At 56.0% G+C, this 26,375-nt stretch overlaps 13 protein-coding genes and 2 non-coding genes across 15 annotated transcripts; 8 read left to right on the forward strand and 7 right to left on the reverse strand.

Moving 5' to 3' along the window:
* The first annotated feature begins 133 nt into the window (after positions 1-133).
* On the forward strand, positions 134-627 carry F5144DRAFT_560852 (uncharacterized protein). Its single transcript, XM_066788224.1, has one exon. The coding sequence runs from the start codon at positions 227-229 to the stop codon at positions 455-457; it is 231 nt and encodes a 76-aa protein (XP_066646112.1). The 5' UTR covers positions 134-226; the 3' UTR covers positions 458-627.
* Positions 527-2,654, reverse strand: F5144DRAFT_100322 (glycoside hydrolase). Its single transcript, XM_066782073.1, has 5 exons — positions 2,330-2,654; positions 2,082-2,254; positions 1,435-2,022; positions 872-1,362; positions 527-770 (listed from the first exon to the last, which is right to left on the reverse strand). Exons 1-5 carry the CDS (start codon positions 2,557-2,559, stop codon positions 666-668), a joined length of 1,587 nt encoding a protein of 528 aa, XP_066646113.1. The 5' UTR covers positions 2,560-2,654; the 3' UTR covers positions 527-665.
* On the reverse strand, positions 2,478-3,159 carry F5144DRAFT_100340 (uncharacterized protein). The gene has a single exon (XM_066782074.1). It carries the CDS (start codon positions 3,113-3,115, stop codon positions 2,750-2,752), a length of 366 nt encoding a protein of 121 aa, XP_066646114.1. The 5' UTR covers positions 3,116-3,159; the 3' UTR covers positions 2,478-2,749.
* A 1,180-nt stretch (positions 3,160-4,339) lies between these two features.
* On the reverse strand, positions 4,340-5,790 carry F5144DRAFT_100349 (restriction endonuclease type II-like protein). Its single transcript, XM_066782075.1, has 2 exons — positions 5,350-5,790; positions 4,340-5,286 (listed from the first exon to the last, which is right to left on the reverse strand). Exons 1-2 carry the CDS (start codon positions 5,697-5,699, stop codon positions 4,545-4,547), a joined length of 1,092 nt encoding a protein of 363 aa, XP_066646115.1. The 5' UTR covers positions 5,700-5,790; the 3' UTR covers positions 4,340-4,544.
* Positions 5,791-6,256: 466 nt separating this feature from the next.
* On the reverse strand, positions 6,257-7,214 carry F5144DRAFT_544735 (uncharacterized protein; the record flags this gene model as incomplete). Its single annotated transcript, XM_066787318.1, has 2 exons — positions 6,257-7,125; positions 7,163-7,214. 2 exons carry the CDS (start codon positions 7,212-7,214, stop codon positions 6,257-6,259), a joined length of 921 nt encoding a protein of 306 aa, XP_066646116.1.
* Positions 7,215-8,668: 1,454 nt separating this feature from the next.
* Positions 8,669-10,368, forward strand: F5144DRAFT_100358 (enolase C-terminal domain-like protein). The gene is made up of 2 exons (XM_066782076.1): positions 8,669-8,920; positions 8,979-10,368. Exons 1-2 carry the CDS (start codon positions 8,765-8,767, stop codon positions 10,170-10,172), a joined length of 1,350 nt encoding a protein of 449 aa, XP_066646117.1. The 5' UTR covers positions 8,669-8,764; the 3' UTR covers positions 10,173-10,368.
* A 531-nt stretch (positions 10,369-10,899) lies between these two features.
* F5144DRAFT_560856 (uncharacterized protein) lies at positions 10,900-12,247 on the forward strand. Its single transcript, XM_066788225.1, has 2 exons — positions 10,900-11,740; positions 11,805-12,247. The coding sequence occupies exons 1-2, from the start codon at positions 11,065-11,067 to the stop codon at positions 11,897-11,899; spliced, it is 771 nt and encodes a 256-aa protein (XP_066646118.1). The 5' UTR covers positions 10,900-11,064; the 3' UTR covers positions 11,900-12,247.
* Positions 12,248-12,569: 322 nt separating this feature from the next.
* Positions 12,570-12,641, forward strand: F5144DRAFT_t37. The gene has a single exon. It is a non-coding gene; the product is annotated as a tRNA-Met (tRNA).
* Positions 12,642-13,026: 385 nt separating this feature from the next.
* Positions 13,027-14,039, reverse strand: F5144DRAFT_560860 (cytidine deaminase-like protein). The gene has a single exon (XM_066788226.1). It carries the CDS (start codon positions 13,876-13,878, stop codon positions 13,375-13,377), a length of 504 nt encoding a protein of 167 aa, XP_066646119.1. The 5' UTR covers positions 13,879-14,039; the 3' UTR covers positions 13,027-13,374.
* Positions 14,040-15,199, forward strand: F5144DRAFT_560861 (DnaJ domain-containing protein). The gene has a single exon (XM_066788227.1). The coding sequence runs from the start codon at positions 14,125-14,127 to the stop codon at positions 15,010-15,012; it is 888 nt and encodes a 295-aa protein (XP_066646120.1). The 5' UTR covers positions 14,040-14,124; the 3' UTR covers positions 15,013-15,199.
* On the forward strand, positions 15,200-16,784 carry F5144DRAFT_560864 (uncharacterized protein). The gene is made up of 2 exons (XM_066788228.1): positions 15,200-15,810; positions 15,898-16,784. Exons 1-2 carry the CDS (start codon positions 15,684-15,686, stop codon positions 16,623-16,625), a joined length of 855 nt encoding a protein of 284 aa, XP_066646121.1. The 5' UTR covers positions 15,200-15,683; the 3' UTR covers positions 16,626-16,784.
* Positions 16,785-17,263: 479 nt separating this feature from the next.
* On the forward strand, positions 17,264-20,525 carry F5144DRAFT_560868 (glycoside hydrolase family 81 protein). The gene is made up of 5 exons (XM_066788229.1): positions 17,264-19,111; positions 19,158-19,302; positions 19,359-19,746; positions 19,840-20,264; positions 20,335-20,525. Exons 1-5 carry the CDS (start codon positions 17,474-17,476, stop codon positions 20,349-20,351), a joined length of 2,613 nt encoding a protein of 870 aa, XP_066646122.1. The 5' UTR covers positions 17,264-17,473; the 3' UTR covers positions 20,352-20,525.
* Positions 20,526-21,816: 1,291 nt separating this feature from the next.
* On the forward strand, positions 21,817-23,590 carry F5144DRAFT_100800 (kinase-like domain-containing protein). The gene has a single exon (XM_066782077.1). The coding sequence runs from the start codon at positions 21,947-21,949 to the stop codon at positions 23,456-23,458; it is 1,512 nt and encodes a 503-aa protein (XP_066646123.1). The 5' UTR covers positions 21,817-21,946; the 3' UTR covers positions 23,459-23,590.
* Positions 23,591-24,200: 610 nt separating this feature from the next.
* Positions 24,201-24,303, reverse strand: F5144DRAFT_t61. Its single transcript has one exon. It is a non-coding gene; the product is annotated as a tRNA-Lys (tRNA).
* Positions 24,304-24,769: 466 nt separating this feature from the next.
* F5144DRAFT_560873 (uncharacterized protein) lies at positions 24,770-25,794 on the reverse strand. The gene is made up of 2 exons (XM_066788230.1): positions 25,344-25,794; positions 24,770-25,273 (listed from the first exon to the last, which is right to left on the reverse strand). Exons 1-2 carry the CDS (start codon positions 25,722-25,724, stop codon positions 24,896-24,898), a joined length of 759 nt encoding a protein of 252 aa, XP_066646124.1. The 5' UTR covers positions 25,725-25,794; the 3' UTR covers positions 24,770-24,895.
* Positions 25,795-26,375: the final 581 nt, after the last annotated feature.

A 26,375-nucleotide genomic window follows, 5' to 3' on the forward strand; every position in this document is an offset into this window, starting at 1 on the left:
AGAATGTACCTAGATGTAGTACCCGGAGTTTCCATTTTTCGGCGTCTGAGTTGTGTAAGTTGTGGGCGCATAACACGTTGCGAAGCAAGAGTCACACCAACTACTTGCGTGGCCTCGCCACTGCATTTTGCCACCGACCTACAAATAAAAACCCGCGATTCTTATCACCACCACCCGACAACACTTCAAGAACAACATCATCAATTCACAACCCTCATTCCACAAAATGGCAGACCAAGCCTCAACCACCCCCGCCACTGCCAACACCGGCACCCAGACACAGACCCAGCAGCAGCCGGCCCAAGCCGCGAGCGACGCATCCTCCCGCCCAACCGGCGCCGGAGTCAACACAGGTGCCGGGACGACCAGGTCCAAGACAGAGGCTGAGATCGAGGCTGACAAGCGCTACGAGGAGGCCATGGAGGACGAGTATGCCAAGCGGGAGGGCGGTGCTTGAAGGGTGGGCGCATGTTCTGGAGGAGGGGGGGTGAGCGGTTATAGAACCCCCGCTTTCGCAGCGGTTCACGATGAGGAATGACAAGACAAACTCCACTTCACTTGGCAACCATCAACACTGTCGATTATCTCTACTTTCTAAATCATATTTCATGTTTCCAAGATAGACAGCGCCCTTTCCTAGGGCCCACGCCGTGACCCACTGAGCTCTATCTCTTCAACGTCTCCCGGCCCGCAGCCACCCGCACTGGATGAGCCTCAGTGTTGAACACAAACTCGTTGGTATGATCCGCCTTGACCTGCCAGGGAGCATCCTAGATCACACACTATCGTCAGCATAACCAGCTCTCCCCAACCAAAACCCCCACAACCGTCGGGTCCACCGGAAAGGGGGAGGGGAGGGAGAAGCACTCACCTCAGAATGAATCAAATAGCTATACTTCAGCACCTCCGCAAACCAAAAACTCTCCTGAAAATCATCAAACCCGCCCCCACCCTCCTTATTCACATCCTTCACGCTCGAATACCCACTCCCCACCCGACACGTCCTATTAACCCTCTCAAACGCCTCCCACGCCCACTCCTGATACTTGGGATCCCCGGTCGCACGATACGCATAGTAATAGCTCTCAATGACCTCCGGGCGCAGCACATAATTTGCGCTGCTGATCCAGAACCCGGCGTCCTCGTAGAAGGCCGCCTGGTCGGCGGGTGCGGGGGGGTTGTTGGTCGCGTTGAGCGGGCGCGTCGAGTCCTGCCACCGGAAGGTTTCGGGGCCGATGCCGGTGGCGGTGGCGGTGTAGGTCGCGCGGCAGCCGTCGACGAGTAAAAGGCCGAAGTCGGTGTATTTGGGCTCGTTGAGGGTGAGCCCGCCGAGGATGAAGTTGCCGCCGTTGAAACAGGCCACTGGTGGCGCGTGGGGGGGTTAGTTGCTGGGGATAACTGCATGGGGGGTGGCGGAGAAAGGGGGTTGCTTACGGTGCTGCGAGACGAAGCGCAGTTCCTTGCCCTGCCACATAGCAAGGAAGGTTAGGTCGGGTTTGGTGGTGGGGTGCGAGACGAGGTATTTGATGGAGGAATCGGCGGCGGCGATCCAGCGGTCGCGGTAGTCGGGGAAGCGGTCGGGGTCGTACAGGTACATCTTGATGAGGTACTCGTAGAAGCTGTCGGTGCCGCCGCCCCAGCCGCCGTTGCCATCCACAAACTTCCCGTCCTCGAGCCGCACGTTGGTGCCGATCAGCCCGGGGAACGACTCGCTCCAGCTGGGCTGCGGCTTCAGCAGGTATGATTCGGCCTTCTGTGAGAGTTTGGCATATTCGGGGTCCCTGGTCAGGTCGCTGAGGCGCGTCCACTCAAGCACAAGCGTGCCGATGGTGGCGATGCCGTTGGTGGTTGAGCCGCCCTTGCGCGGGGGGTTGAAGTAGAGGTTGTTGTCCGGGACGCCGCTGGGCGTGTCGAAGCCGATTTTGAGATTGTTGGCCAGCCGTTTTGCCTGGGTTAGCACGGCTTTCACGTCGGGGGTTTGCTTGACGCGGTCACGCAACGGTCCGGTGAGGAGATCGTAAGCTGGGTAGACGAGTCAGCTAAGCCCACAACCGCGACATACCGCAGAATCTACACCATACCTGACACGAGCCCCCCGAGGTATCGAATCGTCGTCTCGAACAAGGACACCTCGGTCTCGGTTTTGTTGAAGTCGATCGTCGGGACGTACTCCAGTATCTGATCGATCACATCCCAGTCCTCCATGACCAGCGCGGTGCTGAAGGCGTCGACGGCACTCGCACCCCATCCATTTCTAAGGCCAGCAATAGACACAGGTCAGGCGCTAGGACTGGCAAAGCAGGGCGCACCCCTCGGAAACAAAACGCACCTGTCATCCGCGTAACCGTTCGACACCGGCCGCAACGAGTCATGAGGAAAGGCATGTTCGTAATACCCGTCCCACGACACCTGGAAAGCCTCCTTGACGGCGTCGGCGCGCTTCTGGTTAACGATGTACTGCGGCTCGTGGGGTCCGTGGGGTTTAAAGGGGGGTGCGGCCGCCGACAGGCCCACGAGGAGAGCTGCGGCAGCACTCCCGCCGACAGAGAGGGAACGCATGGCGCCAATTAAGTAATAGTGGCCAACACAATATCCTGGACGCGAGCAGGACTCGAGGCGGAATATTAAGACTAATAATTTAACAAAACACCTGACGTAGGGAGGGATGGTTAACTCCCGCTTGGTGTGATGCGTGGGGAACCGGCGGACATGGGCAACGAGCTACTAATAAACAGTCTGATGTGCTAGTTTACGGATCATCCGATCCATGACGGTATAAAAAATGCGCTAAGACAGCGGTGACGCGCATCATCGTGTTGGTGGAGGAAGGCAACACAGATGGTCTGAGACACAGACAGGCACGAGGAATTCCCCGTCCCACAAACAACGAGACTGATGCCGGTGGTCTGCTGGGCGCTGATCCGGGACTTTTTGCGACCCCTTGACTGCCGGGCATCCGGTGTGATTGGTCCAATTCACCAGATACCTGCCTAAAGCAGTAGGCGCTCGGATGCTGTTGGTGATTTGGGGGAGGGAGGGAACATGTATGTGCGAATAAAGCCAGCAGACCGGCGTGAACCAGAGAAGGACAGTTACAGTGCCATCGTCTTGCCATCTATCGATGTTTGGGCGGCTGGTTCGGGGCAGAGGGCGGTACACTGTGAGGTTTGCCTTTGGTCCCTCCTCCAGGCCTGCAGAGGATTCATCAGGTCAAAAAAAAGTAACCCCATGTGGGATTGATTGCCTACAGCATCGTAGATCTCAATACCACCTTACCAAAGTTGGCCCTCCAGAATCGGGGAAGCCTAAAAACGGCCCGAAGACCGGGTTAGGTCACTGTGGCTCGGAGATACCATCCAAGTTGTGTCGCGAGTGTTAAATGGTCTCGCTCACACACCCGACTCTGCAAAAGTCCGGATTATTGTTCCGAGAAACCCCATACCGGAGGAGGCAAGGAAGGTAGCACAACATACACCTTTTTATAGCCGGCGAGCCGCTTGCTTTGTGACCCGAAGCCATGGGCGCACCAGAAAGTTTAAGTTTCTTGGAACAGGAAGGTCAGACAAACCGCGAACCCCTCAGGAAGGCCCCCCTTGGCAGTTGCTGCTGTGTTTCCTGGCCCCGCATGATGCGTGTGCATGACGGGGGTCACAAGGACTCAAAATGCATGCTTCCTCCGACCGTTACCCCCGGGCTAGCTCCCCCGTGCGCCTCTCCCGTCAATGCCGCTGCTTGGCTTTTGCAAGTGCCGGGTGCCAGCTTGGCGATACCATCAGCTCACCGATGAAGTTGAAAGTTCCGGTAGACAGCCCGAAGCCCCCTCTCCAGCCTGCGTTAGTTACCACCTTCCACCTTCCGCTGTGCGCCTCTCCGCCTCTACATCGTATTGGTAACGCAAACCAACGTGGAATCGTGGAATAGTGTAACACAAAGCGAGTTCTGCGCCTTCCGCATGGCGCATGTTCACAAATGCTGCGAAACGTTACGTCATGCGTGGCCAGCTACTGACACGAGCTTGCCCTTGCAGATGATCGCCCGTTCATGTTGCACACGCATTTCGAGGTTCCGGGCGTGCAAGTGTGCAAGTGTGCAAAGCGAGGCGGCTATCATGGCGCCACCGCCTCAACCAACCTAGTTTTGAGAGCAGTATTCATCTTGTGCTGAGCATGACGTCCCTGCCCATCAGAACAAGCAAGTGGCAGCCGCCCCCAGCCTGATTATGATGCCACATGCCCAAACTAGCACGATATTCCGGTCAGACAATGTCGTTCAGTCGTCGTCCACAGCCGCAAACGACAAGAACGCCGCGGGTATAACACCTTCAACGTTGAGGGGCTCGATCACCTCGCCGGCAAAGCCCCGGTAGGTGCAATTGCTTTGGAGAGATGAATAAGCGTAGTAGTGCGTCGAGATTTCGAGGTGTGCGGAGGGGATAGGGGGGCCCTGTTACCGGCGGCTTGACCATTCCACTGCGAGGCGCATGGCGTTTGTGTCGTGCAGCAAAAGCCGTGGCTGAGCTTCCAACCAGAGTATTCGTGACTCGGTTAGCCCTTCTCTCTGAGCTTTGCCAGCGCGGCGGCGACACCGTCGCTCAGTTGATCGGCCTTGCGCGCCGACACCGCCGATGTAGCCGACGTGGCCGATGCGGGCCGCACGGGCACGGGTTGAAGCTGCCGCCCACTACCAGTGGCAACTTCTGCTCCCACTTCCGCCTCCGCAATGGCCGCCTCCGCCTCTGTATCCTCACCCTGCCCCTTCGAACCCACCGACACGCCCACACTCTGCGAGGCCTTCCCCGTCGTCCCCGCGCGCCTCCCCGCCTTCTTCACCCTAAACGGCTCCTCGACCGCCTTAGTCCACGCGCGGACCTTCTTCTCGCCCCACCCGCCCACCACCCCCAGCTGATCGGGCTGGGCATTGACCGCATTGCGCAGGCTCCCAAACGAGCTGACCAGGGCGACGGCGTCGGTCTTGTTGATGTTGCGCGGCGCGGTGACAAAGTCGACGAGGCGCTCGGCGTAGCTCGAGACCTGCTGGCCGCGGATGGCGCCGAAGCCCGCGTGCTCGTAGGACTTGTAGAGCTCCAGGTAGCGGGCGGCTTCGGCGGCGGACCAGGCGAGGATGATGGTGACGTTGTTGACGAGGGAGGTTTTGGAGAGCTCGCGCAGGGCGTCCTCGTGGTTGGGGATGTCGACCATGGTGAGCACGATGCGGAGCTTGTATTTCCCTTGGAGGTTGCGGACGCGCGTGTAGATGTATTCGGGGTGGAGGCGGTGGTATTTGAGGCTGGGGGATGGGAGGGGCGTGTTAGATTGGTTGGGAGGGGGAGTGGTAAGGGAGGGGGCAGACCTTAGAAAGAGGGCGCAGGTCGTCTGGCCGAGTCCGTAGTCGGCGAGTATGTCGCTGTATTCCCAAGCAACTGACTTTAGGCAGGCGAGTACTGGGTTGCCCTTTTGCCTCGGCGAGACGAGGATGGAGGACCCCGAGCCACGAGCGGGCAGAGCCTGTGGGGTAGGCTGCACAACCTTGGGCGGCGCAGAGCTGGAGGTGGGATTTGAAGGTGGTGCTCGATCGAGGCGCTGCGGCGTGGGTTGTTGAATTCTCGGAGCGGCTTGTGGTTGAGCTGGTTTCGACGGTTCCGATTGCGCCGCGAGGGCGACGAGAATGTCGTCGGCGTCACCGTATTCGTCATCGTCCATTTTGGTTCCGTTATTCTATCGCCACTGCCTGTTAGGATGGATGCATAAGGTGCCTCTTGTTGGCAACTGTTCGATAGTTGACTCGAGGTGATGGTGGTGCACAGGGCTAAAGCAAGGATGCTACTTGTACGCGACTGCCAAGCCCACGGAAACCTAAACTGCCGAGCGAGCTGCAGCTAGGAGATGCCCCCGTCCCCCGATCCTAACCTCGTTGCGGGGCTTGGAGCAACATTATCGAAACCCCATGCGCCGCTGTGGTTTTTCCCAACCACGAATACATTTGGGCTCACTGGTTTAGGGCTGGATTGGTTTAATTTTGTATTCAAATACGACGCATCTTAGCGTTATATGAAGTCTGGACAAGTGAGAATTTCTTAAGATACCTATGGGGACAGGTGACGAAACAACGGGTTCCCAATTCAGACGCCAAAGCTTCCAAAGCTTCCACTCAATGCTTCCACTCAATAAATAGTTCGTGGCTGGCAAAACAAAACACAAAACCGCAGCCCCTTCCATCAAGCCCTAAATTGTGGTGTCGTGTATCAATCCCTAGACCACTAGGACTTATTGAGAAACTCAGCCCTAGCATCTTTTTGCATATCCCAATGAATCCTCCACAGCGCCTGCAGCCACATGTCAAACATGCCCTGCAACGCCGTAGCCTGCGACGGATCACATTGGTTCCCCTCTGAGATTTGGCCCCGCAGCCGCTCATATGCCTGGATCATGAGCCGGATCTGCGTCAACGACATCCACTCGGCGGAGTCGCCGGGCCGGCGCGCCATGGCTGACGACAGATCGTCTGTGAGCAACCTCAGGCTGGCTTGCAAGGCCGTGTGGTTGGGCGTGTGGTTGGGCGTGTGGTTGGGCGTGTGGTTGTCGGGGCTCGGCTTCAGGCGGATCGGGATGCTAGACTGTCCCTGTCCCAGTTCCTGTTCCTGTTCTTGTCCCTTTTCTTGCCCCTGTTCCGTCTTTGGCGAGTAGGAGACCGGCTTAAAGTAGACCTCCTCGTCCCGGCGCGAGAGGGGCGTGCCACGGGCCTCCGAGTTGGGCGAGGGGTCGGGCAGTTCGACCGTGCATGTCGAGTTACCGCCAGTGGGGGTTTCGTTCTGGTGGTGATCCCCATTGCGTCGTTGTGGGAGCATGATCCATTCGGCAAAGTCGTCGAAGGTGTCCTCAGATGAGTCTCGGGATGGGGGCAAGGGAGTGTATGGGTACTCGGACGAGTCTCGGAACTCGAGCAAGTCATGGTACTGCCCTGCGATGAGATCCACGCTTGACGTCCTGTTGAGGGTGTTGGAGAACGGCTGAATCGCCTCTAGGACGCCGGCCGATGATGTCTTGCGGCGCTTTGTTTCGCTCTCAGTGGGGTTAGACGGCGGCGGCGGCGCCAGGCGAGGTTGTGTTAGAAATCCCGGGTCGTTTACTTTCTCGACCGGCAGATATGTGATGGTTGTATTCACTGTTCTCGGGCTTTCCGGCCGACGGCTGTTGCTTGACTGTCTTGAGACACATTTCTGGAGCTTGTTACGTCTGCTTGGGACCCTTTGGGGGGTGGATAGGTCTCTTTGGGAAGTGGCTCCTTCCATTGTGTGTTGCAATGTCCTATGTAGACGATTGGGACAGTAGGAAGTAAGTATAGTTGGTTAATTATTGGCAGGCGTTCGTGATGAAAGGGAACCGTCCCAGTCTCTCTTATATATAGCCACGGATGATGCCTCGTTTTGATGGAGATGACGTCCGGCGGGGCGACAGACGTAGTTGAACCAAAGGTCATGACTTTCCTCCACCAGCCCAGCTTAAACTTGCAGCGCTATGATAGTGCACTGCCTTGAAGCCTGCCCGCCTGGCCTGAATCATGAATCATGAATCATGAACGGTGCGGGGAAATCGATAGCGCTGAAATAGAGACACGTTTGAGACGAGATCGGGTCATGTTTAATGTCCAAGCTCTCAATTTCAACGCCACTTTCGGTTGAGTCTGGTGCCGGCCAGCAAGTTGACTGGCCATCTTCGGGATCTGTTTGGGATTTCGATATTGAACGGACGTGCGTTATCTCAGATGACTCGTCGGGGTGCTGATCTCAAGAATCGAGACCCTGATAGCCGATCTGTAGATCGAGGTCATCGACCATGTCAGGCAGCCTCACTACCTACCAGCCGCCGCCTCAGTTGCAACGCGCCCACTAATAGACGGGGATATTAGGCAACGGTAGCTTTAAAGACGAGATTTCTAATAAACCCTAGCGCCAGCTCTGCGTATAACCAATATACTCATCAACTTCGCGATGTTATTAACGTCTGGATCATGCCTCGGAATGAAGAAATGGAGACGGCCTAAGAAACTGAAGGTTGGGAGAGATATCCAGGGAAGGTACGAAGTATCAACTTTACAAACGGCTCCCGTGCTTCCCCAGACCCTCCCCCGCCTTCTTTAGGTGTGTCTCCACCGCGGGAGCATGTTTCGATTTTCCATGTCAATCAATGCCAACCCAACCTTCTTTTCCTTTTCCTCTTCTCCACGAGGCAGCTCTTCTAGATCGGCATTAAGCGGACCCAAACCCTCAAACATCGTCTAATCTCCAGAAGAAAAAAGAAAAAATGAATTAACTACCTTAGCCTTCATTCACATACACTACTGGACTGAATTAACCCGACAGCGAGGAACCATATTGTAACCCCTGACCGGAACTTAGAGCATGCATCAGTGCCGTCGTGTGGTGAGAAGTGGCATGGTGGGGGTACGATTCGTGATTTATCCATCAATCACAAGCCAAGCAGCAGCGTCCCTCCCCTTTAACCCCACCAAACAAACCCCTCACCCGGTCTCGGGGCCCACGCCGCCTTCACCTCGGGAATGGATGGCCATGTAGTGCCCTCAACTATCATGATGCTACTTGAGTTCAACAAGTTCACCGAGAGGCAAGGAATTACTTAGATACCTTAAGTCAGGGGCTTGGCGCATATCGATCACCCCCTTCAAGCATCACGCATCACTCCCCTCCGTCCTTCCCGTCTTCATCCGTGCTCCTCCGTCCCATTTTGAGATAGCATACACTGCAGCCATGGCTGAAATCACTATCACTGGCTGGACGACACGGGATGTTCGGTTTCCCACCTCGCTCGACAAGACCGGCTCGGATGCCATGAACGCCGCCGGCGACTACTCGGCCGCATACTGCATCTTAGAGACGGACTCCTCCTACACTGGCCATGGCATGGTACGGTGTTCCCCCCCTACCCCCCTACCCCCCACGCTCCCGAATCTAACATGCCCAGACCTTCACCATCGGCCGCGGCAACGACATAGTTTGCGCCGCCATCAACCATGTGACCGAGCGCGTCAAAGGGCGCACCCTCTCCAGCCTGGTTGCCCACTGGGGCAACACCTGGCGCCACCTCGTCAACGACAGCCAGCTCCGCTGGATCGGCCCGGAAAAGGGCGTGATCCACCTGGCCCTGGGCGCCGTCGTCAATGCCATCTGGGACCTCTGGGCCAAGACGCTCAACAAGCCCGTGTGGCGGGTCGTGGCCGAGATGACACCCCAACAGTTCGTCGACTGCATCGACTTCCGCTACATCACCGACGCCGTCACCCCGGAGGAGGCCCTCGCCCTGCTGCAGGAGTCCGAGGCCGGCAAGGCCGACCGCCTGCGCGACGCCGAGCAAAGTCGCGCCGTGCCCGCCTACACCACCAGCGCCGGCTGGCTCGGCTACGGCGAGGACAAGATGCGCGCCCTGCTGCGCGAGACCCTCGACAAGGGCTACCGGCACTTCAAGCTCAAGGTCGGCGGCAGCGTCGAGACGGACCGCCGGCGCCTGACCATCGCGCGCGACATCATCGGCTACGACAACGGCAACGTGCTCATGGTCGACGCCAACCAGGTCTGGTCCGTGCCCGAGGCCGTCGCGTACATGAAGCAGCTGGCCGAGTTCAAGCCGTGGTTCATCGAGGAGCCGACCTCGCCCGACGACATCCTCGGCCACAAGGCCGTGCGCGACGCCCTGCGCCCCTACGGCATCGGCGTCGCCACCGGCGAGATGTGCCAGAACCGCGTCGTCTTCAAGCAGCTGCTCATGGCCGGCGCCATCGACGTGTGCCAGATCGACGCCTGCCGCATGGGCGGCGTCAACGAGGTCCTCGCCGTGCTGCTCATGGCCAAGAAGTACGGCGTCCCCATCGTGCCCCACTCCGGCGGCGTCGGCCTGCCCGAGTACACCCAGCACCTCAGCACCATCGACTATGTCGTCGTGAGCGGGAAGCTGTCTGTGCTGGAGTATGTAGATCACCTGCACGAACACTTCCGCCACCCATCGGTGATCAAGGATGGGTTCTATCAGACCCCTACGGAGCCGGGGTACAGTGTGGAGATGAAGCCGGAGAGCATGGACCGGTTTGAGTACCCGGGCGCGGAGGGCAGCTGGTGGAGGAGCGAGGAGGCGCGGCCGATATTGGAGGGGGAGAAGATATAAGGGTGTGATTGAAGGGCTTAGTTGGTGGTTGGTGGTGGTTGAGACCCTGACTGGTAGATATAATACAAAAGAGCATATCATTTGAATATACATGTAGAACACAATGAGGATGGCTAAGAGATTGTAAGCATTTCTGGAATGTCACTGATGTTGATATTGGAGAGTGATGCACCCAGCTTTAACGTCCGCGCCCGAATTCAGGGGCTGTTTACATCTTAGTGGTCGCCAAGTTGGCGAACTGGTACTTAAGGTACCATTAGAGCCCATGGCTTTGCTACTGCTATGTCAACCGGCATTTTTGTTATTCTGGCATCTATAACCATAATCCCACGTTCAAAGCAACCGCGCATTTGCCCATTGCCACGACGGACTAGAATAACCATTAGGCATACTATGACGAGGCACTAGAGATGCCCATAAGTATCCAGGCGTTGATCGTTTCCATTCTATATAAGTTCCGAAGCCCTTCGGAGGTTAAAGCATCTACTACACAGCCTTGGACTATAACTGTAGCCCTGTTGTATGGTATGGGATACAAAGTGAGCAGATTACGAGCTGGTTGAGACAGCACCACAGGTATTCAATGTGCTCATTTGCTAAAGATTGGGAGCACGACGCCGTTCCCCGCATCTCACGACCATAGACACGAGAGAACGTTTTAATCAAAACTTGCTCATATTCTCTACCGATCATCACGGGCTCCGTGGTTCTTGCGATGTAAATCTAGAGAGCCGAGAGGCATCGGACACGAAACTGGTCGTTGTAACTGAAGCAGATACCTGAGAATGATAAAGATAATAACCTCCAAGCATGATCCCATCTCAAGTGTGGTTTCAAGCAACAACAAAACACATCTTTAACCACCAGATCATATAGCCCAATAACAACAACCATGATTTCCCCTTTCCCCCTCCTCCTCGCCCTCACGGCAACCCTCCTCCCCCCACCAACAACCGCAACACCACCACCCACCACCCACCACCCCCCTCACCCCCGCCGCCTCCTCGTCAACATCTCCGTCATCGACACCCCCATCGTGCGCGCCGCGCAGGCCTTCGCGCGCGCCCACTCCGACACCTACCTCTACCACCACGTGATGCGCGCCTGGCTGTTCGGCGTGCTGCACCTGTCCCACAACGCCACGCTGGCCGCCGCCGTCGACGAGGAGGTGCACGCGCTGGGCCTGCTGCTGCACGACCTGGGCGCCAACCACAGCGTGGCGAGCCCGTTCTTCTCGGTGGATCGGCGGTTTGAGGTGGATGGGGCGTACGCGGCGAGGGGGTTTATACGGGGGCATAGGGATGGGGTAAAGTGGGGGGAGGAGAGGGTGCAAAGGGTGTGGGATGGGATCGCGTTGCATGCGGAGCCGAGGTTTGCGTTGCATAAGGAGGCGGATGTGGTGGCGATTTATTGGGGGAATGAGTTGGATTTTGGGGAGCCCAGGTTGGGGATTACGGGGGAGGAGCATGCCGCGGTGCTGGCGGCGTTTCCGAGGCTGGAGAATCAGACGCAGAGGGTGCTGGAGGGGATTACGTGGAATTGTCGGTATAAACCGCTGTCGACGTACGGTATGTTGTGGTTCTCTGGGGTGAGATGTGATTGGGTTGAGCTGATTTGACTGATGGATGACAGACACCTTTATGCAGCCGTTTGGTGAGATGTTTGTGCCGGGGTACTCTGCTGTCGGGCACCGGGGGATTGATGGGGTCTTGGGTCGTAATAGTTGATGGAGATGAGGAGATCTGGTACTTTTGTGAAAGGCCATTGTATGGCGGGGGGGGGAATATGGAAGTAGGCTTGATTATCGGATGGTATCCTGCTGGGGTGAGTCCCTCCAGGGCTCCTAAGTCAAACTCGGAGAGGATGTCTCAAGATGTTGCCACAGTGTGTTTCTCCTGAAAGACTTATGAAATCATGGAGGCATATCAGGGTCAATGTTCTTGTTTTTTTCCGACACTCACTGCATTACCAGTTGCACTTCTGGCGTTTATAAGCCTCCAGGTTTGAAAGTGTAGCAAGTCAAAATGGAGGTACCATTTCTCGTTTTCGCAGACTGATCTGGTAAGTATGAAGCAGCGTGAGTATATCCATCTCTCTTCAACATTTGTATCATTGTGTCGGAGAGCCCAGTACGGCTCAGTCTAAGAGTTGGTCCCTCCGATGGAATCACTCTCTCAGCGCAATCCCTGCGTGCTTCTTCCTGGGAGATACCTACTGCCAGAGTGCCCTCCCGGTGCCCTGACAGCCCCTTGTTTACTCGGTTCTTAAAGATCTCTTCATAAAACATCTTGAGCAAGGCTGCAAAAGCCCTCTTACACTTCCAGCCTGCCCATGGCGCTGTCGATGGCACCCAACCTCGTCAGTTCCACTCCGGATCCCGTATCCACAACCAACAACAGCTGCGTGGCGCAGTGGAAGCGCGCCGGGCTCATAACCCGGAGGTCACTCGATCGAAACGAGTCGCTGCTAGAATACAACCATTACTTTTGATTTCGTGGTGTTAACGATATTTTTTTTTGGCGTTTAGGGGTAATAGGGTTTTTTACCCCTGAAATTTACATTTTGTCGCTGTTGGGGAAGGAGCAAGGGGTGCGATTTCCCTCCCAGTGGCATCATGCGTCGTGGCCCACCACAGCACTATGTTAGATATGTGGAAGAACAGAAAAAGGAAGGAGGAATTGAGAGAATAAAAGGTGAACACCACTTGCCAATTCAATGACCAATTCTACAAAATGACTTCCTTTGCTCAAGCATAGATCACGACGGCTGGGAAAAGACATACTATGGAGGCGGCTGGCTCATGGACACATGCCGAATTGGGGGCCAAGACAACGGCGGCAAGTGTACCGTTATCCAAGCTGGTTTGAAGGTAGGTAGTTATGAAGATGGCATATTCAGTGACCCGTGCTATAGCTTCCATTTGATCTTGTCTAGCACAACCCGCCCTTTCTATCAAGGGGCCCCTTGGGTAGAGTATTGCCCTTCTAGAGCAAGTATGGTTCCCATTCTTTCTCGCCGTTGAGTTGAGCATGAAACAGGCGAGAGAGAGGTGCGTCGTGCCGACCAACCTGTTGGCTACATACCTGGGATCGTAAAACAAGAAACATGGGAACGTATGGAGATTGTCAACGTTCACCAATGGGTACTCACTGACCTCGCAACCAGTAAACTCGGTAACAACCTTCGTTGGCTCACATTGCGGTTAGCCCTTGACGTGGCCGGCGGTCGCAACGTCGAGGATCTCCTTCTCAAACCCTTCCACATGGACAACAGTTATCCCAGCATCCTCAAGATTTTTCTTCCCAGTGTTCTCCGCCACAAACGTCTCTGGCTCCATGATCCCAACGTAGACGGTCCTAATCGAGCCAGCGAGCCTGAGCACCCTCTCAACGCAGGGGAGATTCCCGCTCAACCGTTTTGAACAAGGCTCAACGGTAGTGTAAAGAGCCAAATCGCCCGGTAACACCGATTTGAGATCCTCTTCAGAAACTCCATGCTTTTCGGCTAGCTTCATAAAACAGGTTTGCTCTGCGTGAGTGTTGCCTGGTAGCTCGAGGGTGTAGCCAGTCGCAAGGATCTCGTTTGCGGCCGAGTCTACCAGGACGGCTCCCACGCGGTAGTTGGTCGGCTTGGGTGGTGACTTCTGCGCTTGCTCGAGGGCAAGCCGCATGTATGCCTTGTGATCGCCCGGCGGGATGGTAGCCATGTTGTGAATCGCAAGTTGAAGAATTGATGCGAAAGTCCTGGATAGGTAAGCCACCTGCAAAGCTACAGGGGGGTGTTGGCGGGGAAGAACCCCTGTGCTACAGTGTGCAAAGAGCTCACTCAGCGCTGACACTGTATCGCGTCCCCCACCTGCACGGTCCTCTGCGCGACGCGACGCGCCCCAAATCCATTAAACTTTCCCATCGAGAGTTGACCTGCCCAATCTCGACAAACAACAACAATCACAATGTCTACCCACGAAGACGACCTCACCGACGGCGAGCCGCCGACAATCGACCCGTACGAGGTCCTCGGGCTTGACCGCACCGCCTTGCCCGACGAGGTCAAATCGGCCTACCGCAAGACGGCGCTAAAAACCCACCCAGACAAGGCGCCCGAAGACAAGAAAAACGAAGCGAAAGAAAAGTTCCAACAAGTCGCGTTTGCCTACGCCGTGCTCTCAGACCCCGCTCGGCGCAAGCGCTACGACGAGACGGGCTCGACTTCGGAAGCGGTGGTCGATTCCGAGGGCTTCAGCTGGAGCGACTTCTACCGCGAGCAATTCCGCGATGCCATCTCCGAGGACGCGATTAAGAAGTTCGCCGACGAGTACAAGGGGTCGGCGGAAGAGCAGGACGACATCCTGGCCGCGTACGAGGAGTTCGAGGGCGACATGGACGGCGTCTACGAGAGCGTGATGCTCAGCAACGTGCTGGAGGACGACGCCCGGTTCCGGGAGGTCATTGATGCGGCGATCAAGGCCAAGGAGGTGCCGCGCTTCGATGCCTACGCCAAGGAGACCAAGAAGTCCAGGCAAGCGCGCGTCAAGGCCGCTAAGAGCGAGGCGCGGGAGGCGGACGAGCTGGCTAAGGAGCTGGGCGTGTACGACAAACTACGGGGCGATGGGAAGAAGAGGAGCAAGAAGGACTCCGAGGCGGGGCTGGCGGCCCTGATCCAGCGCAACCAGTCCTCAAGGATGAGTGCGTTGGATAAGCTGGCCGAGAAATACGGGGCGGTGCCCAAGGCGGGCAAGGGGAAGAAGAGAGGCGCGAAGGAGCTTGAAGAGCCGGATATTTCAGAAGAACAATTCCAAGCGATACAGGCGGGCATGAAGAAGAAGAAGGCGCGCAAATGAACATGTTTAAAGACGGTATCTGGAGTATAGGTTTGGGTTTGATCATGGAGATTTGACAGTTTGGGATTGGGTCAAGGCATCGAGAATTGGCATGGCGTATTATGGCTCAGAGCTGGTAATGAGCCCGGATGTTAGTTTAACTTTTGCTGGTTAATTCTATCTTATTGCTGGTTCCCCGCAACACCCTTCCATCATCTCAGCAAAGGTTTCAGATCTTGGCTCACACGACAGAGATTCGGGCCGGCTTTGGACAGATTGCTGTGGATCTGCGGCAGATGACTAGGCCGGTTGGAAACATCAAACACTCACGCTCGGACAGAAGAAAGCACAACATGAGGTTGTTCTGACAAAATAGGTGCCAACTCCGTTTGTTGTACTTCGTCTGACCCCGCCGTTCCTGCTCCTCCCTAATCGGGCCACTAACAGGCATCACCTGGCCAACTGCACGAGGCAGCTCACTCTTGGCACTGATTGGTGCCTTGCGATAGGAAGTACTGCAGGCAAGAAATTCACCCAACACACTTTCCATCACAACTCCAATCGCGGAATGGTGATGTCGTGTGCAAGGCGGTTGCGCGTGCAAACCCTTCTACAACCATGACCTACATGGTTCGAGCACGACTGATCACCGCTAACGGCTGCACGCTGGGTCACCCGATTCGAAGGATGCCATGACCGACTCGACGAAGCCAGAGCTCTACCCGCAATACTGCTTCCACCTGTCACCGACCATCAACCGTTGGTGCCATTTCCGGATCGCCGATATCTGGGCTCTGAGAAGTCATCCGGGATTTCGAGGTACGCCAAGCGACTCGAGACTCGAAACTCGAAACTCGAAACTCGTGGTTCAGCCCCGAGACACCACAGTGCTAACTCCTCACAAAGGCCAGGATGTCTACTTCCACCTCAACCACCCAATCAAATGGGTGCGCATCTCCGGTGTGGTAGTCGCCGTCGAGGAGCGCGAGAAAATGCATTTCTACACGATTGATGACGGCAGCGGGGAGACTCTCGAATGTATCGTCAATGTCGCGCCCCACGCAAGGCCCGGAACGGCCACTGCGGCGACGGCAGCGGAACCCAACTCCAAATCCGACAAGACCTCGAACTCTCTTCCGGTAGTCGACGGACCCATTGACGTGGGACACGTGCTGGATATCAAAGGCAGCGTCGGCACGTACCGCAAGAACAGACAGATCCGCGCAGAAAAGGTCGTCCATCTCCGCACGACAGAGCAGGAAGTGATTTTCTGGGAAAAGGTCACGCAACTCAAGGCGGACGTGCTGTCCAAGCCATGGGTTTTGGATCGGCGAGAGGTGAGGAAGTGTCGGAAGGAGGAGGAGGGACGGTCCAGCAGCAGCCGTCACCAACGGGCAACCCGAGAATCACAGAGCAGCAAGCGCGTGCTGAAGACTGGGCTGGAGAAGACAGAGACGCTCCGTAGGGAAAAAGACCGGACACGGCCTGGAGAACGCGAAAGCAAGAACAGGAAAGAGAGCAAGCCGCTGGTCAGGCTACCGAAGAGGGAGACAGGGCTGGAGAAAAGGAGGCCGGCCAAGCCTGTCACAAGGCTGATTCCGGTGACGGGCAACTACGACGCTTTGGGTCTTTGAATGTGAGGACTCGGAAATTCACGAAATGACCATTTGACGTTGACATGTACGTATGTATACAATGCCTCATACTTGTCTTAGCCTTGGCGGAGGATATCCGTCTGTCCCGCTGAGTCCTATTCGACGGCTGTGTCGCGTTACATTCCATCAAAATCCTGTTCTCTCAAAATGATCCACGCCGACCACACCCAAATGTTGTCCAGTAAGGGATGTCACCAGACAAGGATAGGGAGTGCTTGCCTCACGGGTTTAGGGAGGATGCCAGCACGGGTGCTGCGTAAGAGTTGGGTCCACTTCCGAGCGACTTCCAAGTTGTATTCTTGGGCAGGACCCAGCTTCCAGGAAACCTGTTATTAGGATGCATCCTCTTCTCAAAATAGCGAACCGCCACGCCCTCGATCTACTTTATCTTAAACATCTTTTAAGTTTTGAATCAGTCTTAGTATCACCAATCCCTACTTTGCCTCATCTTTGCTTCACATCTTCCTACATTCCTTTCTCAAGAACTTTGCAATCATCATCCTGTTTCCTCCACCCTGAAATCCCTAAGTCTATCTTTTAGCATTCCGTATTGTCAAGGTAAGAGCATGTTTTGTTTCGATGTCAAACACGAGGTTCCAGGTTAGCCTTCAGCCACGCCAAGCTATCATGCCAGTTAGCCGCACTCAGGACGATCTCATATCCGGGGGAATAAGGCCGACACAAATTGATCAAAGCCATGGCTGAAGACTAGCCAAATCAACTCATATAATGTCCGCCCCAACGGCACGCAGTTGTTATATAGCACGGGGGCCCGCCTGCGGGTGGGCTCTGCGTCTGAGTCTCTTGGATATGCCGTTGTCGCCAAGATGGAGCGGATATGGAGGCTGTTGTTCGCCTTGCTAACTGCTCTGCAGTTTACCACATCTGTTGCCTCTCCTGTCTACCTGGCGCAGCAGACACCTCCTCACGCCGCCCTAACGAAGAGTGTCACGATACCAGGTCCTCACCCGACCCCTAACGCTCCCAACGCAATTCACAGAGACGCCCGCAGCACCAGCACCCCATTGCCACGGCCAAAGCGGAACTGGAACGACCCTCCGTCACGAGAGGTCTTGACATCTCCCGCCAAGGTCATCACAAGCGTGGGTCCATCTGGCACAGCTCAGGTCCTCGCCAGCAAGAAGACACCCGCCACTGGCTTCATTCCGTCCATCCTCGACACTGTAGGACACGTCACGTCAGTGCCGCTTTTGACGAAGCCAATCCCAAAGCCGACATCTCTGCTCGCAGCTGTGTCAGTGGTTGTGAGTTTAAAGATATCGCCGTCGATCTCCGTTAAAATGACGGCCCGAGACATCTTTGCCGATCCCATTTCCACGGATGCGCCACCGGGAAACATCGGCAGGAAGCAGGACCACCCTGTGCCCAGGCTGGGGATCCAAGGAAAAGGCCCGTTCGAGACCAACAAATTCTACGGCAATTTCCACCGTGGAAATCAGACTTCGCCAACCTACCTGCACCCGTACTCGGTTGCGTGGGTGCGTGGGCAGGGAGCTTCCGGGAGTTGGGGTCTCGCCGTCTCGCATGTCGAGGCTCACCAGAGAGTTTACGGCCAAGCGAGCCCCGTGACGGGCGCCGTGTCATACTTCATCAATCCTATTGGGATCCATTCTGTGTGCCTCTCCGCTAAAGAATTGGGAAGCGACACCGTCCTCACCTCTGAGGGGCTGACGGACTTTTCGATCCAAGTCGCTTTGCGCCCAACCGCCCAGGCCGATCCCGCGGTGCAGTTTCCCTTGGTTCAAGGGGTGAGCTTCATCACAGCCATCTACAATGGCGCAAACCCCGTGCTCCAGACAGGCGTCTTTTTCAGGACCGTCACGCGCATGACTACGGACCCCAAGCCCGGCATCACCAAGTACAAGCTCCAACTTGAAGACGGGGCTACCTGGCTGGTGTACGCTCGCCACACCCAAGGCGACCCTCTGGATCTCGAAGTGGTCAACAACGGGCTGGCCCAAGCCAAGGGGCCGTTCTACGGAACTATCCAAGTTGCCAAGGACCCTGGTGATGGCGAGAAGGTGTACGACCAGGCCTGCGGCGCCTACCCGGTTGGCGTCCAGCTCTCCGGCTCTGTGGACGGCGCGAAGGGGACCTACCACTTTACCTTCAAGAAGGCCGGCATGACCGACACCGCGCTCGCCATGTTCGCGCTGCCTCACCACCAGAGCTCATTCGATGACGCCACTCGGGGGAAGCTGACCGACTTGAAGCTGCAGACCACGACGAAGGGAATAGCGACCGCCATCTTGGCTGACTGCTGGACCATGGGCGAACCAAACCTGCCGACAAACATCGGGTTCCTACCGTGGTCGCCGCAGGCCGGGAGCGTCAGCGCCATCTCCAATGCCACCAGGCAGGTCATCCACAACATCGCCCAGCAGGAGGTCTCGCAGAATATTATTCAGCAGCTGGACGAGAATTCTATGTATTTTAGCGGAAAGGTAAGACGACCTCGGTGCCGGTGAAAACGGGGACTGACGGTTGCAGGCACTCGCCAAGTTTGCTAGTCTCATACTGTCGATTCAGGAGTTGCTAGGAGATCAAGGGCTGGCACAAGCCGGGTTGACGCAGCTGAAAGTGGCATTCTCTCGTTTTGCGCAGAACGCCCAGAAGTACCCCCTTGTGTATGAGAGTAAGTACTTGGCTTTTCATCAACAATCGCCGGTTTTCCCTATCTAACACGGCCAGGCGGTTGGGGAGGCGTGGTCTCGTCCGCCACGTACGTGACGGGCGACCCCTACGTCGACTTCGGCAACACCATGTACAACGACCACCACTTCCACTGGGGCTACTTCATCTACACAGCGGCCGTCATCGGCCACCTCGACCCGTCATGGATCAACGACAACAAGGCTTACGTCAACATGCTCGTCCGCGACGTCGCCAACCCCAGCACGCAGGACCAGTACTTCCCCCTCTGGCGGTGCTTCGACTGGTTCCACGGCCACAGCTGGGCCCACGGGCTCTCCGACACGCTCGACGGCAACGATCAAGAATCCAGCTCGGAGGACACCATGCACGCCTACGCCCTGAAGATGTGGGGTTCCATCACGGGCGACAAGAACCTGGAAGCCCGGTACGTCCTCCCCTTTCCCCCGACCCTAGGGTTCTACCCCCATCCCCTCCACCAACCACCGCCACTAACCCACCACCGCTAACCCCCCCACAGCGGCAACCTCATGCTCTCCATCCAAGCACGCTCGATGCAGGCGTACTACTTATACACCTCATCCAACACCGTGCAGCCCTCCACCTTCATCGGCAACAAGGTCGCCGGCATCCTCTTCGAGAACAAGATCGACCACACCACCTACTTCGGCAACCGCACCGAGGACATCCAGGGCATCCACATGCTGCCGCTGCTGCCCCACACCCCGCTGGTGCGCACCCCGGCCTTTGTCCGCGAGGAGTGGGATACCTATTTTAGTGGAGGGCGTGAAGGGGCGATTACGGGTGGGTGGAAGGGCGTGGTGTGGGGGAATTATGCGACGGTGGATCCCAGGGGGGCGTATGCCTTCTTTGCGGGCGAGGGGTTTGATCCGGCGTGGTTGGATGGGGGGGCTAGTTTGACGTGGTATTTGTGTTATTCGGCTGGTGAGTTGCCGCTTGCTTGTGAGGTTTTGTGTGTGTGTTTGTTTGAGATGCTGACGAGGATGGGTGGTAGCTTTGGGCGGGCTCTGAGAGGTTGGTTGGTTGGTTTTGGGGGATGGATGGGTGTATTTGACTCAACTTGGATACAGGTAATGGTATTGGAGAATGCAGAGATGGGATGGACTTGGAGATAGATTGGTTTGCCGCTTACCTACTTTCTTCTAGTATATATGACTTTGAATACATACATCACCGAGCGAGACCACATCTTGGGACCCCTTCTCCTCCAACCTCTCCTGGCTAAAGGTTGGGAAGTCACCATGAACTTCTACATCAGAAATGGGTCGGATCTCGCAACCAACCCGGGAAAAGTCGGAGAACCTTTAGGGTTCTCTGAGTAAACAGTCATGCTCTCAACCGCCCTAGGTTTCTAAATAGGCAAGAGCTCTCGTGGTAGCAACTGCTAGAAATGTAAATTCTGGCTTGTTTCCGCTCCAATTTTATTTACACTGTGAGCACATGAGCAACTCTGACTCATCTCTCGGAATTCGACGCGTTCTTTTGAGTCCGATGTTCGGTCAAAGCCTGACGTGGTTTTCGTCGCTCTTTCCTTTCGTCAGTTGAGGTGGTTCAGGGCGGGTGAGGACAGATATTGGGTCAAAGGATGATTAATTGGTGGCTGTGTCGCTCGGTGGTTATAGTGTAACGGTTTTCATTTGTTGAGTTGGTTTATAAGAAAAGAAACAATACTTAATAAATTAGCCTACCAAGTATTTAAAAGGACAGTTTCGATATGAGTGCTGAGTCAAGATGACTTACACTGTTTTCTCTGCAACTCCTATCCCTAACCTCTCCCCCGGGTCGCTCCTGCCGCCAACAGTGGACAACTGCCGGCCCGAACCGACCCACCCATCAGGCACCACTGCGCCGCGACTTTGCATCCGGGTTGCGGAGCCGTACCCTCAATTACTCTATCCTCTTTTGAAAAAAGGGTGACACAAATGCAAGCCTATGGTGCATTTCTTGGACATCGGTTGGGAATTCAGGTTCAAATCGGACTCGGTATCCCATGGCCCGGTTTGGATCAGCCTTGGAAGCTAGTAAGCACAACACGGCAAGCCTTGGACTGTTTCACCGATCACCGTATTTCCGGGACGCTGCCGTTCTACGCCCATTCGGCCGCTCAAGAATTCGGCAGCCAACTCTCCTACTGCCAATACCGGGCGCCGCCAATTGGGGTCTGTGTTGGCAGGCGCCTGCTTGCTACGCGGCCCGGCATTGTCATCGAATCACACCCCATATTCCGGGGCGATCCAAACCGACCTACCGCCGCACAGTAGGGCGACTCCCCCAAAAGCCAGCTATGCGAAGGCTCTCGGCACAATACAGACACTCGTTCAGCCTCGTCTTCTTGAGGCTCTCTTGACTTGACCTTTTTCTTTTTCTTCACCTCTGCACACCCTCGCCCCCTGTCTCGTTCTCGGAAACCCTGATCTTCTCTTCCGGCTGCGTTACTGTGTCACATTCTGCTCTCTACCCCTGGTTTTGAGCTGATGCACTGCCGCTGATTCGAACTTGGGCTGGCACCGCTCCACAACAGGCTTCCCCTCCCAAATCTGCTTGGCTGCTTGGCCAAGCTCACCCTTGTCTCACACATCCCACTTCTTTCACCCTCCAGGTCCCTAATGTCGTTCGAGTCGAACGGCAGCCAGTCGTCCCAGACGCAACCGATCCCGCTGAGTGACTTCCTCAGCAGTCAGGATGACCATCACTTCACATGGGACGATGCAAACCGGGAGGTGTCGGACGCCTGGCTGGCTCCTGTCGAGGCAGCCTTCCTCGACCCCAAGAAACACAAGGTATTCCACCACGCCAGTAAAGAATACCTCAAGCCTCCCAGCCCCTTTGTTCAACAGGGCCCGGAACTCGGTGATTCGGGCTCGACCATCGTGTACCGGGTCACCTCCCCGGAGGGCTATGCCTACCGCCGGCCTCTTGCCCTCAAGGTGATAGTCTGCAAGGAGAACTCGCGGCCGCCGGGGCCAGACAGCAAGGCACGTAGTGATGCCCTCAAGGAGGTCCGCACCATGTCCTCGCTGCGGCACCCGCACATCGTCGCATACGTGGCATCGTTCGAGGATTACTGCATCCAGACTCGAGAGATCAAGCGACGACCGCGAGGCAAGAGCCACGGCATCTTCTTCAGCGCGAACCAGCGGATCAAGAAGCACATTCTCGGCATCGCCATGTACCCGCCTGCGCAATGCAATCTGCACACCTTCATGGACGAGGTTATCCAGAGCCCCAAGGAGGCTGACTGGATCCTGCCCCATCTCCACACCTTTTTTGGCTGTCTTGCCCAGGCCGTAGCATACCTCCACCGGCGGAGCGTGCAGATCCGTCACAAGGATATCAAGCCGGACAACATCGTCATCGACGACTTTGGTCTGCCCGTGTTGACAGACTTCGGCCTATCAAGGCACTTCGAAACGGGCCAGTTTTCCGAAGGTCCGACCCCGAAGACGCTAAAATACGCCGATCCGGAGGCCATGCACGAGTATGGGCGGAACGAGCGCTCCGACATTTTCTCGCTGGGTTGCGTCTTCCTCGAGATGGCCACTGTCCTCCTCGGCCGACCAGCCAAGTTTGCCGAAGAGCAGCTCTCCATCAACAACAACAGCGGCAGCAGCAGCAACGGCGGTGACGGAAACTCCATCTCTTCCTCGGGCACCATCTCAGCCGCAGGAAGCGCCGAGTTCAAATACTCGGAAACCCTGCACAACCTCGACAACTACCTCACCACCCTCACCATCCTCTCGCGCGACCTCATCGCCTCCAACCCCTCCCGCGAACCCTCCGTCAAAGCCGTCCTCGCCACGCTGCCGCACATCCGGCGCATGATGGACGAAGCCCAGACGCGGCGGCCCGAGGCCCACCAGCTGTACCCGTGGTTCCGGCACCTGTGCGACGTCTACGACACCCCGGGGCCCTGCCCCAACTGCGAGGAGGAGCGCCGCACGGGGCGCGCCATCCCCAGCCGCAGCGGGAGCCGCAGCCCCACGCTGAACCGCAGCGGGACGGCTGGCACCACGGGGAATGGGAGCGCCTTCTCGCAGCCGTTGGCGAGGAGGGGGACGGCTGCGTCGATGGCTACGACGATGTCGATGCCGGGGTCGCAGGCTTCGCAGGGGCCGTAGGGGGTGGGTGATAGGCGGGTGGGTGGAAGGGTGGAACTTGGTTGAGGTGGGGGGGCGACACGGGATTTTGGGGACTTGAATGGGTGAGTGAGTGTGTTAACTCTATCTTGGGGGCATGGCGTTTAGTTTGCATTTCGGGAGTTTATTCTTTTTTCTTTTCGCTCGGTTGCTCCATTCGGTAGCTCTGGGCTTGGCTCTCCTCTCTGTTTCCTGCGTGGACGAGCATTGTTCGGTTATATAACACTGAGCGGCGGCAAAGCGAGCATGCATATGGCGACGGCGAAGATGATCTTGATGACGGGTTGGCTGGGTTGGGTTGCTTGGGGTGCTAACTTCCTCCAATTTGGGATGGGCTGGGCCCCTGGGACGTATGGAGGATATATCATAGCTTTGGTATGTTGTCGGTTTGAGGAGTTACTTACGGGTTGCTGCAAAAGTAGGCCGAGTGTATACTTATCAGGAGGGGGCGGAGTCCTCCCTGGAGTCACACATATGGCCCCATTTTAGATCGGACGAGGAATAAACAAAATATCTCTCTCATCACACCACTCTCGTCCGGGATGCTGCTGGTGATGGAAGGACGGCCTTCATAGTGGAAGGCACAACAAGAGTCGCAATTGCCAACGCATCCCCAAAAGAACACCGAACTGTCAGCCTCCCCAAACAAAATCTGTCAAGAACGTTCACGGAAATGTTCAGAAAAAAAGCAAAAAAGAGAGGCAATCGAAGTTGCCGGGAATTGAGCCCGACGTGGGGGTCGAACCCACAACCTTGAGATTGTGAACCTTTGAGTGGATAACCCGAACCCTAAGAGTCTCACGCTCTACCGATTGAGCTAGCCGGGCAGGCTAGATTCGTATTGTTGAGAGGGATTGGTGGAAACTTGCATTGGTATGGTAGAGCTGCGCAAGACTCCAATTTCCGACACCGTCATGACCCCGAACCGAGCGGGTATTACATTCGAGTGAGGTTCGACATTCTTAGTTTTGAAATGAACATGTCCGTTTATTCACATGGCAATGATTGTCGGCCGAGATAGGTGCTGAGCCCGAATGTCACTCCGAGAGGGCTTCAGGCTGTTAAAGGAAGTCCCTCGACACAATTTACTTGCGATGCAAGAGTGATGATCTGTAGATCAATCATCTTCTACGCGATATTGTTTGTTTTCTTTGTTACCTTCCGCCGCCTGATTTGCCTCGATCTACTACTGCCCTAGTTAAAACTTCAAATCATACTTGTATGTGAGTCGTCTCAGCTTCGAGGGACCGAATAATCCAACGTTGTTGAATACGTATAATCAAAAGGAGAGGAAGAGAAAGTACAAGCTTTCACTAACTACATACGTGGGATATGATTATTCTGTCTTACGCCAGATATTTTCTACACGTAATCTAATACTTTCGGATGTCCTCAAACGAACAAACCGTTCCATGTCGACTAACAGCCTCTCCACATGTTAGACTTACTCCCCCCGTTCCCACGTGTCTGGGCAGGGGCTGTTCCCCGCCGCATGCGACCTCCTTTTTTCGCCGTTGCCCTTATCTTCGGCGGATCGCTCGGTCTGCGATAGTTCTGTGTTGGTTTTTGCAAGTCACGAGACACTTGGACAGTGAGTTGGACCCGTATGTCTGTCCAGACCGCCGGTTTCTGAATCGTCGGACTGAGACAAGAGGATCTCGGTGGACAGAGGTCGAGTTCTAGGCTGGGGACCTGACTCGTTCCCGCTTTAAACCTTTTCCCCCAAGGCATGACCCTGACGGCGCGGGTTCGGGCGAGCCGCTCCCGATAAGCAGAACCCCATCTGCGGGGATAAACCTAGATAATCCCGAGTTCTAGCCAGCCCTCATGGGAATTGCAAATTTGCCCAGAAGCGCGGAGTTCATACTTCTCGAGTCAAGTGACCGGTAAAGGAGTGCGTTGTCGGCTGTGCAATGTGAGATCGGCGGGGTCTAGACAAATTTGGGACCCAGATGTGCTTTTTTACGTGCAGTCCATCGTCGCATCCAAAACTTATTGGGTCCTCACCGGCCCAGGGGTAGTTAACTCTAGTTTGCAGTTGAAGAGGGGCTGCATCGGGATCGCATCTGACCCCTGGATTGTACTGATAATGATAATTCTGTGGGGAAGCGACATCACTCGCAGAGAACAAGATAATTTGCCTGGATCGAAAAGACGTCAATCGGAGCTTTGGTCCCGGGTGACTCTCCATGACGTTGTAAAAAAAAATCCTGCTGTGTGGGTGCAGAGCGACGATCAGAAATGCCATGCTCGCTCGAGTCGCGGTCGAAGTTCGAGATCCCTCGAGCGGAGCATTCGCCGAGTCCCTAGCGGGGTCGTTTGCGGGGTTCCATGGCAGTGGGACTCGGTGGCTTTTACTTCCCGTGATCAAAGCAAACACCCCCCACGAGACGGCTGTCTCCCCGCAAAAAACCCACCAATGGACGAGACCTCGGTCCAAGCTTCCCTGTCTGCAGAATGCAACCACGAAGCGCCTCTTTCAGCCAACAAAGAAAAATTGAGCCGGAAGGCACGCTGTGCGACAGCACCCCCTAAACGACACGCCGTATCGGCTTTTTGACTTAAAAGCACGCCGCCGCTGACATGTGCGCGCTACCGCTGAGAGGGGCACCCGCCCCTCGAACCATCTTAATTGGAACGAATGTCCCTTGGAACGCTGCATCGCCACTTGTAGCATCACAGCGGAGAAGTCTCTGGAGGAGCTGCAACAGATCGAAGGTCACCTTCGCCTTCTCCCGGCTGACACATCACGATCGCTGTACGAATAGCTAGGGCCACGCCTTGGATGACGTACCCCCCTCCTCTGTCATCCTTCCCGATTCTGACCCCCCTCAAGCCCCGCGCCGGCATTCTTTATCAGAGCTACGCCGTCCGCGGTTGCAACCACCCATTATCTCGA

The sequence above is a fragment of the Chaetomium tenue genome (genome assembly GCF_020726465.1).
Source record: "Chaetomium tenue strain MPI-SDFR-AT-0079 chromosome Unknown F5144scaffold_2, whole genome shotgun sequence".
In the NCBI taxonomy this organism is placed as follows: Eukaryota; Fungi; Ascomycota; class Sordariomycetes; order Sordariales; family Chaetomiaceae; genus Chaetomium; species Chaetomium tenue.

Bases quoted from the DNA above. Each gene is read 5' to 3' on its own strand.
- F5144DRAFT_560852 (XM_066788224.1), top strand. From the start codon at position 227: ATGGCAGACCAAGCCTCAACCACCCCCGCCACTGCCAACACCGGCACC.
- F5144DRAFT_100322 (XM_066782073.1), bottom strand. From the start codon at position 2,559: ATGCGTTCCCTCTCTGTCGGCGGGAGTGCTGCCGCAGCTCTCCTCGTG. The intron at 2,023-2,081 runs GTATGGTGTAGA...TCGTCTACCCAG, and splicing joins CCTCGGGGGGCTCGTGTCAG to CTTACGATCTCCTCACCGGA. The intron at 1,363-1,434 runs GTAAGCAACCCC...ACGCGCCACCAG, and splicing joins GCGCTTCGTCTCGCAGCACC to TGGCCTGTTTCAACGGCGGC.
- F5144DRAFT_100340 (XM_066782074.1), bottom strand. From the start codon at position 3,115: ATGGCAAGACGATGGCACTGTAACTGTCCTTCTCTGGTTCACGCCGGT.
- F5144DRAFT_100349 (XM_066782075.1), bottom strand. From the start codon at position 5,699: ATGGACGATGACGAATACGGTGACGCCGACGACATTCTCGTCGCCCTC. The intron at 5,287-5,349 runs GTCTGCCCCCTC...CCCATCCCCCAG, and splicing joins ACCTGCGCCCTCTTTCTAAG to CCTCAAATACCACCGCCTCC.
- F5144DRAFT_100358 (XM_066782076.1), top strand. From the start codon at position 8,765: ATGGCTGAAATCACTATCACTGGCTGGACGACACGGGATGTTCGGTTT. The intron at 8,921-8,978 runs GTACGGTGTTCC...TAACATGCCCAG, and splicing joins CCTACACTGGCCATGGCATG to ACCTTCACCATCGGCCGCGG.
- F5144DRAFT_560856 (XM_066788225.1), top strand. From the start codon at position 11,065: ATGATTTCCCCTTTCCCCCTCCTCCTCGCCCTCACGGCAACCCTCCTC. The intron at 11,741-11,804 runs GTATGTTGTGGT...GATGGATGACAG, and splicing joins TAAACCGCTGTCGACGTACG to ACACCTTTATGCAGCCGTTT.
- F5144DRAFT_560860 (XM_066788226.1), bottom strand. From the start codon at position 13,878: ATGGCTACCATCCCGCCGGGCGATCACAAGGCATACATGCGGCTTGCC.
- F5144DRAFT_560861 (XM_066788227.1), top strand. From the start codon at position 14,125: ATGTCTACCCACGAAGACGACCTCACCGACGGCGAGCCGCCGACAATC.
- F5144DRAFT_560864 (XM_066788228.1), top strand. From the start codon at position 15,684: ATGACCGACTCGACGAAGCCAGAGCTCTACCCGCAATACTGCTTCCAC. The intron at 15,811-15,897 runs GTACGCCAAGCG...CTCCTCACAAAG, and splicing joins AAGTCATCCGGGATTTCGAG to GCCAGGATGTCTACTTCCAC.
- F5144DRAFT_560868 (XM_066788229.1), top strand. From the start codon at position 17,474: ATGGAGCGGATATGGAGGCTGTTGTTCGCCTTGCTAACTGCTCTGCAG. The intron at 19,112-19,157 runs GTAAGACGACCT...TGACGGTTGCAG, and splicing joins CTATGTATTTTAGCGGAAAG to GCACTCGCCAAGTTTGCTAG. The intron at 19,303-19,358 runs GTAAGTACTTGG...TAACACGGCCAG, and splicing joins GTACCCCCTTGTGTATGAGA to GCGGTTGGGGAGGCGTGGTC.
- F5144DRAFT_100800 (XM_066782077.1), top strand. From the start codon at position 21,947: ATGTCGTTCGAGTCGAACGGCAGCCAGTCGTCCCAGACGCAACCGATC.
- F5144DRAFT_560873 (XM_066788230.1), bottom strand. From the start codon at position 25,724: ATGGCATTTCTGATCGTCGCTCTGCACCCACACAGCAGGATTTTTTTT. The intron at 25,274-25,343 runs GTATGAACTCCG...GGGATTATCTAG, and splicing joins CCGGTCACTTGACTCGAGAA to GTTTATCCCCGCAGATGGGG.